Here is a 14,465-nt window from a genome sequence, read left to right as displayed (position 1 = left end):
CTTTTGCTGTGGTGTTTCATTTTTCAAACCTATTTCTATTTGTTACTAAGTCAGATACTTTATTATGGATATATTTGTTATTTGATGAAGGCTGTCCCCAACTAAATATAATTTATTTCTGACATCATAGGTTGGTTTTATATAAATGGGAAGAAGCTAAAGGGATCAGGTAGAGTTATATGTTTGCTTTCACTTGGAGGAACAGCTGGAGGTTTAGTCTAATTTTGCCTGGATAAATATTACTGTGGTGCACCCTTAGGATAAATATTACTATGGTGTACCCTTACAACATGGGTTATCATGTGCATGTGTACTTCCTTGCTGGAAATAAATAAATGGGGGAGGAAGAGGCATATCTTTTATCCAGAGTAATTTCATATAATTCATGTAGACACTTCACCCTCAAGGAAGGAAAACATACCTCTCCACTTCTTAAGTAGAAGCTGCTTATAGTGACTTCCAGCCAAAGAGTAAAGTGTGGAGAGAGGGGGAAAAAGAGTAACTTACCGGTGGGGAAACCTGACACTCTCCCAGCCGGGAGGTCAAGGTCAGCCTCCCCAGTGAGAAGTCCTGTTGACAGTGTGAACCTGTCATATGGCAGTGAAATGGCACTTATCTCTGTGGCATCCTCCCCAGATCTCTTAGCTCTAGTATAATCATGAGAAAAACATCAGAATAATCCCAATGGAAGTACACTCTACAAATCACTGACTAGTACTCCTCAAAACTGCCAAAGTCATTTAAAAAAAAAACAAGGTCTGAGAAACAGTCACAGCCAAGAGGAGCCTGAGATGTGGTGAAGAAATATAACACAGTGTCTAATGCAAGATGTTAATAATAGGGGAAAAAGAGCGTGGGGTATATGGGACTCACCTTGCCATTTTCACAATATTTATGTAAATGTAAAGCTGTTCTGACATAAAAGTTTATAGAAAAAAAGGTTCAAAATATTTGAAATGAAAGAACTGAACAGATTTTACTCCAATTTTTAAATTTATGGTCGCTGAAAACAGTTTTATTATAGCTATGATATTTATTGTTACCTACTAATTAAGTTGTTTTAAATCTCATAATTTTTTTTGGAAGAAACATCTGATATTACGACCTAAGTTAACTTTGATAAAAGACAATAAAAGTTTCAGTAAAAAGAAGGAAAATGTTAAAAGCGATGTAGGCACAGTGTAGCAATGTAGGCACAGTGCGCCATATTATTAATAATGATGTCTTATATGAACTGTAATATTCAGCATATGAAACTAACTATGAGATTACATTTAGACACATGGCTAAATAGCTCATCTATTTCTCGAGTAGCTTTTTAGTAGCAGAAATTGGTCTTGGAGATACCGGGTTTTTATATAATCAATAATATTGAAATTCTACTTTTATGGTAAAGGAATAACTTTCTGTCGGTGTTGGAGATAAAAAGATATTTATAGTTTCTTCAAGCACAGTTTTTAAGAGCAATGTTGAAAAATAATCGTTAAGGCTAACAACCAATTTCTCACGGAGATCGAAACATTTAGTAACTTACATCATCAAATCGTAATTTTTATTATCCAATTGCCTTTCCTTTGCAAATGACTTGTTGTCACCTAGCCTTCTTATCATCAGCTTGCTGATGCGTGCCAATAAAGTGGATCCAGGCCCGCAACCCACAAAACGTACTGAGGGAAAATACTCAGTACACTATGCTGCCTGTTCGGTTAGCTGTTGAAAACGGTCAGCCTCTTTTCTTTCAGAGGCAGTAGGAATCATGCAGTGAGAGCATCAGTGAACTTCTTGTTCTGGTTCACCCACACTTGCTTGATCAAGTGTTTATCATCTAGTACAACAGAAAATGACAAAGAGGGAAAAAACAGGTTAATGTTTCAAGGATTCAGAGGAGGAATAATTTTGAGGAGCCCAGTCTTCTAATGCGGAATTCACCATGCACTTTACTTTGAAGTCTCATTTACCTAAGCTCTGTTGTATTTTGGTGCTGCAATTTTTTCGTTGTGTCAGGGCATCAGTTTTCTATGACGGCCCTCAGTTTTATTAAGTTGACCACATAACTAAAATAAAATTCTCTGGGGCGCCTGGGTGGCTCAGTCGGTTAAGCGTCCGACTTCGGCTCAGGTCACGATCTCGCGGTCCGTGAGTTCGAGCCCCGCGTCGGGCTCTGTGCTGACAGCTCAGAGCCTGGAGCCTGTTTCAGATTCTGCATCTCCCTCTCTCTGGCCCTCCCCCATTCATGCTTTGTCTCTCTCTGTCTCAAAAATAAATAAACGCTAAAAAAAAAATTTAAAATAAAATTCTCTAAAATCGTTTAAAAAAAAAAACCCCACATGTGCATTTATACTTAAATCTGTGCTCACAATTTAGGTATTATAATAACCAGAAAATGAAACTGTGCCAGACATTTCATACATCGATTTATCTTAATATTATTCACTCTGATAAACAGCTTGTTTCCTTACATCATACTGTTTGTGAATAAAATTGTAAGTTCCAGAGAGGATTATTCATGCATGTAGCTGTTTAATTAAAAAGAGAAAGATTAGTCAACCTTTTTTCAGGAGATAACCGAATGAAAGGCAACTTTTAATTACTCCTTTGAAGTTTCTTTCCCAGTTGGAAACTCAGGTTTCAAAACGAACTCTGGGAATGAGCGAACACTGCAGAGAGGAGATTGATCCTATCATAGATCCTGTCTGAATGCTTGGTGGAGTGGGTCAGACCAAACCCTGGCAGTATGTCTATGCTTCACAGCATAGGGAGGGGTTAACACTTTATTTTTCGCTTCCTTCCTCTGTCTTCATTGCACCCGGGGAATTCTTGTCCCTTACAGGTGGCTGTAAACACAGTTGGCCCGTAGGATCTGCTCCATAATTGCTTACACTTTATTAGCAGTCTCCACGCTTAACACTCGACGCGGTGCTTGATGGCTTACCATTTTTCTGTCTTTTCAGACGACATCCTTTGCGGTGCCGTGGCACATGGATTTCAGGACTGCCTGTGAAGAGGTATGTTAAACGGCTTTCTGCTTTTTGAATAAGGAAAACAGGTTGTAAAGGGGACACGCTGGGCCCTCCTTTATGTGAGTGGAGCACTGCTTTTGGCGCAGGGATGGGTGACGGGTTCATTGCATGTCCAGGGTCTGATCTGTTTCTGCAAGACTAAAAAGCCAACGAGTGCCTGGGGAGGACCCAGACTTTCACTCTTCCTTAAGAAGAAGACTGGAGCATATTTGATTTGATTAAATTGCCCTTCTCCATAAACTCTGCGCTCGCTGCATGATTTCAGGTAGTAGGAGTATTGGAAGGAATTCTTTTCACATAAATGGTTATAAATTAGAAGACATCTGAAGTCCCTTTCAGCACTAAAATCCTATGATTTTATGATTCCAATATTATTTAAGTATTTCAATATTATTTGAGTATTAGTACATGGCAATTCAGATTCTCTGTAGAGGAGCAGCTCGGTGTGAGTTAAAGTGACACATTGCTCTTTCAAGGGTATTAAAGGCCATTCAAGTGTGTGGTCAATGGTGCATGGAGTTAGGCCCCGGGGGATGTAACTGTTCTATTTTAGGAAAAAACACTGTGAGATGTCACTTGTTAAGTTTCTTGCAAAAATATCTTCTTTGAATAACTATTTGTCACAGTTGGTTCAAAGTTTAGAACATAAGTAAGAATATGAATAAATTGCTCTTATATGTTTAATACCTAAGCTCTTTACTTTCCAAAGGATTTTCTTTATGCCAGTACATTTCAGATTACATTATGGTTACTTATTTACAAACCTCTCTTCATGCGACACTAAAAATTATAACGTCAGAGTGTATAATTTATTCATCCTTTTAACCCAGTACCTATCAGTTCATGCTTTTAAAAAAAAACAATTAATGCTTTAGAAGCTTAAGTTTAGAAGCATGAGTTTAAATCTGTGCCTGTTAAATACACAGTATCATACTCTTAATTTTGGATATAATAAGTCTACCATTTCCATCACAGTTTTTGTTCTTATGTTTTGGGCAGTAGAGCACTCATTGAAATACTTGTGTGAATGAGATAAAAATGAGAGAAAAAACCATATGAGATTCATGTGGGAGAGACAGGATGTGGCCAAGTACTGTCTGAACACATGGCTTACCTTGGATCTCAGAGGCTGAGCTAAGATGAACTTCTCAGACCTTTTTTTTTTTGTTTGTTTTTAAACAAAATTAGTTGATTCATTGGTTTGGAATATATATCAGGTTCCATTTAAGGGTCAGAGATTTATTTTACAATGATAATTGTATTTGTGGGAATACAGAACTATGGGATCCTCTAAACATGATCAAATCCCCCAGCCGATGAACCAAAGTCACTGAGTTTGCCTGAAATTTACAGTCTCAGAACATTCAAATGGACAGGAACCATAAAGACAATTTAGTTTAACACTCTCACTTTGAAAGGTTTTATGAAATTCTGAGTGCCATTTAATTAATTAGATAAAAGCAAAAGTGTAATGTAGAGCTTGGAATTCCTGAGTCTACGTTGGAGCCTTTTTCTAAATGATGTTGCTGGAAATGAGAACATAGTCAAAGGCATATTAAATAAAACTTGTTTTCTCTTGACTTTTAGTAAGCTATTAAAGATGAAAATCTGACTCTCATGTCCATCAGACAGATCTAGCTAGATTATAACCATGTACATACAGGGAAGTCTCTTCTTTGAAAAGAAACAGAACTATGTCCAGATAAGTTCCATTCAGAATATCTTAATTTTCTAACACAGATCCTTTGTAAAAGAAAGGTCGATTTATTAAGAAGGCTCTCCTCTTAAAAAGAAACAGTCTATAAAATGCAAAAGTGAAGATAGAGAATAAATCCACAATTTATAGGAAAAGTCACATGTTATAGGCAGGCATAATTACTGATTTTCTACTTTTAAAAGTGTCATCAAAATAATGATGTGGTCAGGAAGCCAATATGCTATCTTTAGTCTAAGTGTTCCTCAGATTTCATTTCCACATCGATATCCCTTAAAATACGACCCACATCTCGGTGTTGACCATGAAAATACATATTTTTATAACATACATTTAATAATTCAATAACTTATTACATATATAACTTAATTTAGTCCCTCAAGTAATAGAATAGAATTTGTGACTGTGATTCAATCAACACATCCTGAAAGAAATCCTACTATCGATGAAATACTGTACTAGCTCTACAAGTTAATATTCCTTAATTATAAAAACAGTAATAACTTATTATTAAGATCTTCTCATGATAACAAAATATATGATGAAGCTAAATACTGTGATACAGAACAGAATGTTACTGAAGTCACTACGTGATGACACGATTCTGGTTAATTGTTAGGCGAATATATTTATTCAAAGAAAACCCAGAGTTCAGAAAAGGAAGCACCTGTCTTCGGATGGAGTAGTCTCGGAAAGCCTCAAGGCAAAGTGACTCTTGTACTAGTTGTTGACAAATGGAAGAGTGTAGCCATGGAGAAGGTCATGAATGGAAGTAATCCTAGAAAGCAGGACAAGTGCAGTTGGAGGCAGATTGCATCCAATGGCCTTTCCTGCCATGTTGCTATAATATGGTAGAGTATAAGCAATTACACAACACTTAAAGCTATAAGTATACAGAACAAATTAAGTTATATTTGACAACCAAAATATGGAAGTACCAAGGACACTTGCAAAACTATGAGCAAGGCATGACATAGTCTCTGCCCAGTTCCTTGTGGTTTGTATTTTTTTATGTCTGACATTGCACATTTTATATTTTTAGTTTTTAAACATTTATGTATGTATGTATGTATGTATTGAGAGACAGAGAGAGAGAGAATCCCAGACAGGTTCTATGCTGACAGCACAGAGCTCAACGCGGGGCTCAATCTCTTGGGAGGTTCTGACCCGAGTTGAAATCAAGAGTCGGCCACTTAACTGACTGAGCCACCCAGGCACCCCACAAATTTTATATTTCAAGATTAAAGGAACACAGATTTTAAAGTTTCATGAAAACGACATGTTGTGTTCTTTTGATGTCTAGAACCCCAATTAAAGAGGGCTTAACTTTTAAGTGTCAAAGAAATTATAGTCCGTTTTTTAAAGTTCCAAGGTAGGAGGATTAAGCTGAAGATAATTCTTCATAAGTTTAAAACGGAGTAAATCCATGTAAATTCATAAACACATTTCATTGATTTACAGAAAGCAAGTCAATGACTAGAGTTTTAAAAAGCATTGCCTGTTAAATAATGAAGAGGCATGGCCTTTTAATATTCCTCTAAGCGAACAAAGTGGATTTTGTAAAATCCCTCTGCAGTATTGGATCACCCACATCAGGCACAGGAAAACAACATTTGAATTTAATTCATTTTTTTTATGAATCATCCCTTTAACATTTCAAGTTTTCTGTATGTTTCACAATTTATGTAATATACTGTACACGTCTCTGTAGAGCACCTACATTTCTTCCCTACACTGTCCACATAGTTTGAAGGCCAATGATGGTGATGTTAATAAACAAACAGAAGATGAATGCAGTTCTTCAGTTTATACTAAAATGTGCAGCCAATAATTCTCTAGGTGATTTTTTATTTTTCAGCCGTCTGGGTGCACAGATGTAGAGACCGTGGCTGGACTCTCTCAGGTTGTGCGTCTAGAGCGGTCGCTCTCACGGTCCTTGTTCCCGTTGTTTTTTATTTGTTTGTTTAAATTTTTTTAAAATGTTTACTTATTTTTGACAGAGAGAGAGAGAGAGCATGAGGGGGGACGGGCAGAGAGCAAGGGAAACACAGAATCCAAAGTGGGCTCCAGGCTCCGACCTGTCAGCGCAGAGCCCGATGCGGGGCTCGAACTCACAAACCATGAATTCGTGACCTGAGCCGAAGTCAGATACTCAACCGACTGAGCCACCCAGGTGCCCCTCCTGGTTCCCATTCTTATTGGAAGCAATCCATGGGGGATGAGACCGTTTAGATCAAGCCTCTGCCAGTATCAGTGTCCTATGCATCCCCTGTAGCTCGTCTTTGATGGGACAATCGGCAGGTCAGCATGGCCTCACTCACTTTAACCCCCTCTCCCCCACAGTGGTCATTGCTTTGATACAGGAGGAACAGCTGCTTCAAGATGATGTCCTTCTTTGCATTCCCCTAGGAAATTCTTGGTGACCCTCTAGTCACCAAGAGCACCTTTGCTACCGCCTGGTGAGAGACACTGATGGCCATGTCATTGCATACAGGAGGATCGGGGGAGGCATCCCTCAATTAATCCGTGCATGAGGGAAACCAGAGCAAGTAGCTAAGACCGCCGCATCTGGAGCCCAGCAGTCTGGGTTCAAATCCTGCCTTCCACTCACCTCTGCTGCTCTGCTCTTTTCCTGTCTATGAAACAACTTGCACTGGGTTGTCAGGAGGATCAAATGAAATAATATTTCTGGGCACACAGTAGCGCTATGCAAGTGACTAGTAAACAATGAAAAGCCACACGGCCACATTTCACCAGAGATGATACCGGCCCTGCGGAGCTGCTCGGAATCAGAAGGGTACCCAGTTTTTAATCCACGGTCGCAGCTCTGCTTCTAATGCAGTTGTTGACCAAGCACCAACATTTTCTGCTCCAGCTCTACACTTGTGTCAACAAAAACCGTGCTGTAACTTTCCCAGTTCCTATCCGCCTCCTGCTCTGCCTTAAGAAATATATTTATAAAACATAAATCCCTGTTCAGCTTGCTCTGGGGCATCTCCGGTACCTTTAACCGCCCGGGACATCACACCAGGGCCTTGACCTTCCTCCTCTACACCTGGCACCTCTCCTCCCTCTGCCTCTGTCGGATCGTTGCAGACTCGGCATCGGGGATGCGTGTTCGCGCTTCTCTCTTCTTCTGGCATCATGTCGGCTCTCCGATCTCACACTTTCAGATCTTTACTCATTCTTCCTTCTTGAATCAAATAGCTGTCGCCTCCTCTAACTATTATTTTCTTATGTTTTAAGACAAACTGTACGTTTTTCGATAGTCAGAGGTGTTAACACCTCCCTCCCTCGAGAATACTTAATTCTTTTCTCCATGTTGCTCCCATATCAGATATCACAGTGCATTTTGTGGACATATGCATATTTTTGTAAGTAAGAATACTCAGGTCAGAGACTATTGTCTGATTCACGTCTGACTCACTCTTACAACATTTTTTTTGGCCAAAAAATCTATTTGCAAAATTTGCAGTATTTGCCAAATGGATGTATGTATGGGATTTTAAATGTATTTGCATGCACACAGCTGAGTTTTTATAATCAGATATATGTATCATCTCTTACCCCTAGAGACTATATTTTAAGTTGAATTTGTTGTTAGCTTTGTGAGTCCCTTTTTTCTATTTTCTCCAAACAGCTATTTATTGGGGTGCGTGTGTGTGTGTGTGTGTGTTTAGTGTGTGTGTGTGTGTGTGTGTATTCATTCTAACAAAATCTGCTTCGTTCTTTGTTTTCTTTAATTCTGTCTTCCCAGGACCCAAATCTGAGCTCAAAGTCTGTATTTTGTTTTGCAGACAACTATCTAATAATGAGGGGGCATTTTATACATTATTTGAGTGAATGGAGGTCTGACCACATCAGACGTAATGACAGAAGTCTCATAGCTGTGTTTTTGTCCCTCAAACTTTCCCTGGATGATCTTTGATATCTCTTTGATGTGTAACAACAATGTATTGATGGGCTCTCAGGGAAAACCCCTTTTTTCATCCTCACATCGAGACAGCATTATTTGTGATTGCCAGCCATTCCATTACACTTCGGGGAGAAAATTGGCCCGAATGTACTGTACATTAAAAAATCAGCAAATGTGCTCAATTATGTTCACTTGGCTTTGATATTATTTTATATCTTCCTCTTCCCCATGCCATCTCAGAGTGGTGCCCAGCCAAGATCACATTGTAAGCATGAAAGACTTTTCTCTGTGAAAAATGTAGAAAATTATGTTCTATATTAAGGAAAATAGAATTTTCTTTTGCTGAAATATTTTTGTCCTCGAGACACATCCACTTGAGTTATGCTCTAGAATAGACTAATCGACACAATTTACTGAGTGTCTGCAGTGCACCAGTCCCATAAAGGAGGAAAGCACACCATCCTTGGTCCCGGAAGAAGCTTGTTTTTCCCTAAAAGACATCATAACCTTTACAAAATAATATATGGGGTGTAATGGCATGTATTAGCACATGGAATAAAGCAGTTTGCAGAAAGAATTGTTTTTAGAGGCCACGGTATCTAAGTATATTCTCATTTACATTATGAAACATTCTTTTAAAGAAACATACTCCTGGAGACCCACATGTGAATTTGTATTCCAAGAGAAAGCCTGGCATTATTGCCCGGGATTTTGTGCTCATTAAATACTAAGGGTAAATATGTATCTCTGTGTATTTATCCATTTATCCAAATTAAGAATGGCTCAATACTTATGAAATGAAAATGTAATTGCCAAGGTAGCCATTGTTCCTGTTGACTTTTGGTGCAGAATAGCAGCCAGGGATGATTTTCTGTCTCAGAGGAATTTCCGTTTGTATTCCTGATGAATAGGAACCTTCAGTGCTCTTGCTAGGGAGCGTATTTCTGTGGATCTGGGTGAGTGTTATACCCTGATCTGCTTCAGGAGACACGGGCTTCGTGGGCTTCTTCCACGATCACTGAGGTCCTGGCGTAAAGCCACGCAGTGCAAGTTCCGCCACCTTCACGGGCTGTTTTGACAATTCCCCGAAATATCTGAAACAAATCAGTGGACTGGGAACCGTACATCTTGAGTCTGAAGTCAGGCGGCTTTTAATTAACTGCATTCATGTAGACAGTTCTCCTCACACCTGTATCCTCATTTCTTTAGCTGGGCTGTGTATGTGTGCGTGCATGAGTGTTTGTGAGTGGGTGTGTACGTGTGTCCAAGTATGTGTGTCTGTGTGCTTGGTGACTAGGAATGATGAAATCGTGGAGGTTCCAAAAGATGTTAAGTACGTAGAGTTTCAGATTGAAAATTCCACCACAGAGACAGAACGTAGGCTGGTGGTTGCCTAGGGCTAGGGCGAGGGGTGGGGCGATGGACGTAACAGGTTTCCCTTTGGAGGGATGAAAATGTTCTAAAATCGATTATAATGATGCCTGCACGTCTTTGAATGCACTAAAAAACATTGACTTGTACATCCTAAAGGGTTGAATTATATAGGAGGTGACGTGTATCTCAATAAATCTGTTACCAAAATGTTGTACTTAGATTATACGTATTAAACAAAACTCATCATTTTTCAGATACGGTGTATAAACTATCCTCCTCCCTGGCCTCATCTGATGTGGATTTTCTGACATAGCCTCCGTTACCTGAGGTCACCTCACATGAAATGGTTAACCTTGCCTGCACCTGTATTAAGTATCAAATTCCAGATTCATCCGTGTGCAGTTTCCTTAGGTCTCAAATGCTATTCATCATGTTTTGCTGTGAATCGGCCATAAAATTATATTCTATAAACTGAGTGTAATTTATTTTCTCTGTTTTGTTCTCTCCCTGCCTGAAGACAAAGACAGGGATTTGTTTGCTGCAGGATGGTAATCAGGAGCCTTTCAAAGTCCGGCTGCACCTAGCTAAAGACATTTTGATGATCCAGGAGCAAGATGTGATATGTGTGTCTGGTGAACCTTTCTATTCTGGTGTAAGTAGCTCTTCCTTCTGTTGAAGTTTGTTTTTTCTTTTTTTTTTTTTTAATTTGTTCTGTTAACAAAAATGTTTATTCACGGAAAATTCATAATATATTTTCTTTTACTCTCCGAGCCTAGTCAGTCGTCTTTCGTGTCAGCTTTGTTCACATTATTAGGTAAGCACTGTCCTTTTCCAAGTACCAAACCCAGGTCCACAGCCACACATTAGGGCCCATCCCTACACACGAAGGCACCTCGCGGACTCCCGGCTGTGGTTATGGGGCTGCGGTGACACTTCTAGCATCTGACCTTGAGCAGGTGCATTCCAGCTTTTTACACAGAGTACTGTCTGAGAACAGTGCAGGGCAGTTTTTCCTACCATGACCTTACATCATTGCCTACCCTGACGGATGCATCACATTGAACTTTGCAGGTGGTGCCAATGTGGAGCCCAAGTCTTTGCACCTGGGAAGCGTGAGGCTTTAGGTGACAGTCACTGGACTCAATGTCAACGCTTTTCCCCAGGGGAAAGTGCATGAATGATTCCATGGACCTCCCTGATAGAATTATGCCTAAGTGTCATAGCAAGGTCTCTCTGATGCCCCGACTGGTTGGCATATTACCTCGCCGCTAATTCAGCCTCAGAAAGGGCCATAAATCATCACTCGAGACTCATTGGTCTGCTTAGTAACACTGAAGTACAGCTGTGGAAGACATCCTTAGGTGAAATTAGATTATACTTGACAAAACAACTTTGTCATTAAAGAGGACAACTTTCAGAGTTTCTCACTTATTGTGTAATAACATTAAAGACATTATTTTAACAGTGTTGCCATATGTGATCTCAAGAAAATTATAGAAAACAACAAACATTCGGCTTCCTGGATTCCCCGGACATCTATAGCTATTTAGCACAAAGATTTAATTTGTAGCTTATTAACAGACTTACCTCAGAGTGTTTTGTTGGTGACGAATAATGCTGAACTTGAGTTTCCACCTCGCTTGTCACCAACATCCTATGGGAGTCACACCAGGTCCTAAATCAATAGGCCTTTCCTAACTAAAGATAATGGGCATTTTGCAGACTGTTAACTATTCTTTTGTCACAGACCATTTAAATCATCCTGAATCATGGGTCTGGCTGTCAAAGCTGATTAAATTGTTCCCACAGGGTGCCCTTTCTTCCTTTTAGTTAATTAAACAATAGCAGTCAATAGTCCATTCCTTCCTCCCTTCCTCCCTTCCTCCCTCCCTCCCTCCCTTCCTTCCTTCCTTCCTTCCTTCCTTCCTTCCTTCCTTCCTTCCTTCCTTCCTTCCTTTCTTCCTCCCCCACTCTATTCCCTCTCCTCCTCCCCTCTCTCTTTCTCTGTCTCTTTTCAGTGAAGCAATACAACTCCTATAAGTCTTTGGAATGAATATATTACACAAGTCCTAGAACAATAAAATGCTGTCATTTGTAAAATCCGGACTATCAACATGGAGATAATATTATTGATTTTAAGCTATGCAATCAAAATAGCTAATATACGTAAACCTAATCTCTCTTTTGAAAAGAAAGTTAGGAAGAACTTGATAGAATCAAGGAGAAACATTCTATGATAATGTCAACACATGCAAAAACAAACTGACACAATTTGGCAGTCATTTATAAGAAACACTTTCAGCAAAGTCTGGATAGGATGGAACTCCCTTAAGCCAATAATCTCCTAATGAACACTTCTTACTAACTTTATCATCCACATTGAAGAACTCTCTGAGGTTGTAAGCAAGGCACAGATCATCACTTGCCACATTTTTACTCAATATTGTTTTGGTTGTACAGTAAGTCAGGAAATGGATATAAATGGCATAACAGTTGAAAAAGGAGATAAAACAAGTTTATTTTAGATGCCATGATGGTGTGTGTAGAAAACTCTAAGAAATCTACAAAAAATAGAATGACATACAAATTCATCAAGGTTGCTGAAAATAAGGACGATGTCCAAAGTTAGTCATATTTCCATAATTTGCAACACAAAAATAAAAATGGAATCTACAATACATCAAAGGGATAAGAAATTTAGCAAAATATGTACAAAGCTTTTACCTTGAAAACTACAATACTGTGATAAATGAAATGAAGATACACAAGCCAATGGAGAAATGTAACTTGATTGTGAGTTAACGACTAAATATTGTTGTCACATCTTCCTAAACACTCATTATCAATCAAAATCCCCAAAATGTTTTTGTAGACCACGACAGGCTATTGCTAGGATTTACATGGAAATACAACGACTCCAGTATAGCCCAAACAATCTTGAATAAGGAGAGCAAAGTTGGAGTGTTTATACTTCCCACTTTCAGAACTTACTATAAGATTGCAATAATGAATGCAATGTGAGATTGTCACAAGTACAGGTACATGAATCAATGGAACATTATAGAGTCCGGAAACAGACCCATGCTTATATGGCCAATTGCTTTTTTTTTTTTTTTTTTTTTTACTGTAGTAAACTATGCATAACATAAAAGTTATCACTTTAACCATTTTTAAGGGTACAGTTCAGTGGCACTGCGCATATTCACATTGATGTGAACCTATCACTACTATCCGTATCGAGAATTTTCATCATCTCATACTAAAACTCTGGGTCCGTTAAGTATTTCCCAGACCCTCTCCCTTCAGCCCCTGGTAACCTCTATACTACTTCCTGTTTCTATGTATTGACTAATGTAAGTGGAATCACACAATATTCAGCCATTTGTGTCTGGTTTATTTCATTCGGTACACCATCTTTAAAGTTCATCCATGCTGTAGCAAATGTCAGAATTTCCTTCCTTTATAAGACTGTGTAATATTCTGTTGCATGGATATCGCGTCTTTTGTTGATCTTGTTTATCCATCCACCTAACAGTGTATATTTGGGTTGCTTTCGCCTTTTGGCCTTTGTGAATAATGCTAATATGAACATGGGAACACAATTATCTGAGTCCCTGTTTTTAATTCTTTTGGATACATTCCCGGAAGTGGAATTGCTGCATGAAATGGTAATTCTGTAGCAATTTTTTGTTAAATCTCTTAGCAGATATGTAATTTGCAAATACTCTCTCCCCACCTGTGGCTTGCCTTTTACTCTGTTGTTTCCTTTGATGCGGAGTTTTTGATTTTGATGAAGTTCAATTTATCTCTCTGGACTTTTGGTGTTATAGCTAAGCAATCATTGCCAGATCCAATGTCATGAGTATTTTCCCCTACATTTTCTTCTAAGAGTTCCTAGTTTCAGTTCTTATGTGTACATCATGTACATCATGTACATTGATTTATTTTGAATTAATTTTTGTATATGATTTTGGTTAAGGGCCCAACTTCATTCTTTTGCAGGTGAGTATCCAGTTTTCCTACACTGTTACATCTTGGTACCCTTGTCAACAGTTATTTGACCTTGTATGTGTGGGTTTATTTCTGGACTCTCTATTCTGTAGCATTGGTCTATCCATCTGTTTGTGTGTGAGTACAATACTGTTTTGATTACCTTAGTTTTGTGGTAAATGTTGAAATCAGGAAGTGTGTACCATCCACCTTTGTTCTTTCGCAAGAATGTTCTGGCTACATGAGAGTTCCTTGAGAGTCTATATAAATTTTAGGATGGATTTTTATATTTCCATGAAAATTGACATGGGGATTTTAATGAGCATAGCACTGAAGGAGTAGCTAGCTTTGGATAATAATGACATTTTAACGGTATTGAGCCTTCTAAACCAATGAACACAGGATGTCTTTTCATGTATTTACATCTTTATTTTCTTTCAGTAAAATGGGT

General features: G+C 38.7%; 1 protein-coding gene across 1 annotated transcript in view; it reads left to right on the top strand.

Annotated features, from left to right (window-relative positions):
- Positions 1-2,952: 2,952 nt before the first annotated feature.
- The window catches only part of SNTG1 (syntrophin gamma 1), a 310,753-nt gene continuing 299,240 nt past the window's right edge, over positions 2,953-14,465 (top strand). The window contains exons 1-2 of the mRNA XM_030303901.1: positions 2,953-3,005; positions 10,542-10,676. Of these exons, the coding sequence (XP_030159761.1) occupies positions 2,979-3,005; positions 10,542-10,676 (162 nt within the window). The 5' untranslated portion in view covers positions 2,953-2,978. The remainder of the gene's footprint in view (positions 3,006-10,541; positions 10,677-14,465) is intronic.

The sequence above is a fragment of the Lynx canadensis genome, chromosome F2, assembly GCF_007474595.2.
Source record: "Lynx canadensis isolate LIC74 chromosome F2, mLynCan4.pri.v2, whole genome shotgun sequence".
NCBI lineage: Eukaryota > Metazoa > Chordata > Mammalia > Carnivora > Felidae > Lynx > Lynx canadensis.
The sequence above is the reverse complement of the archived record's forward strand: the minus strand, read 5'-3'. Positions and strand labels throughout refer to the sequence as shown.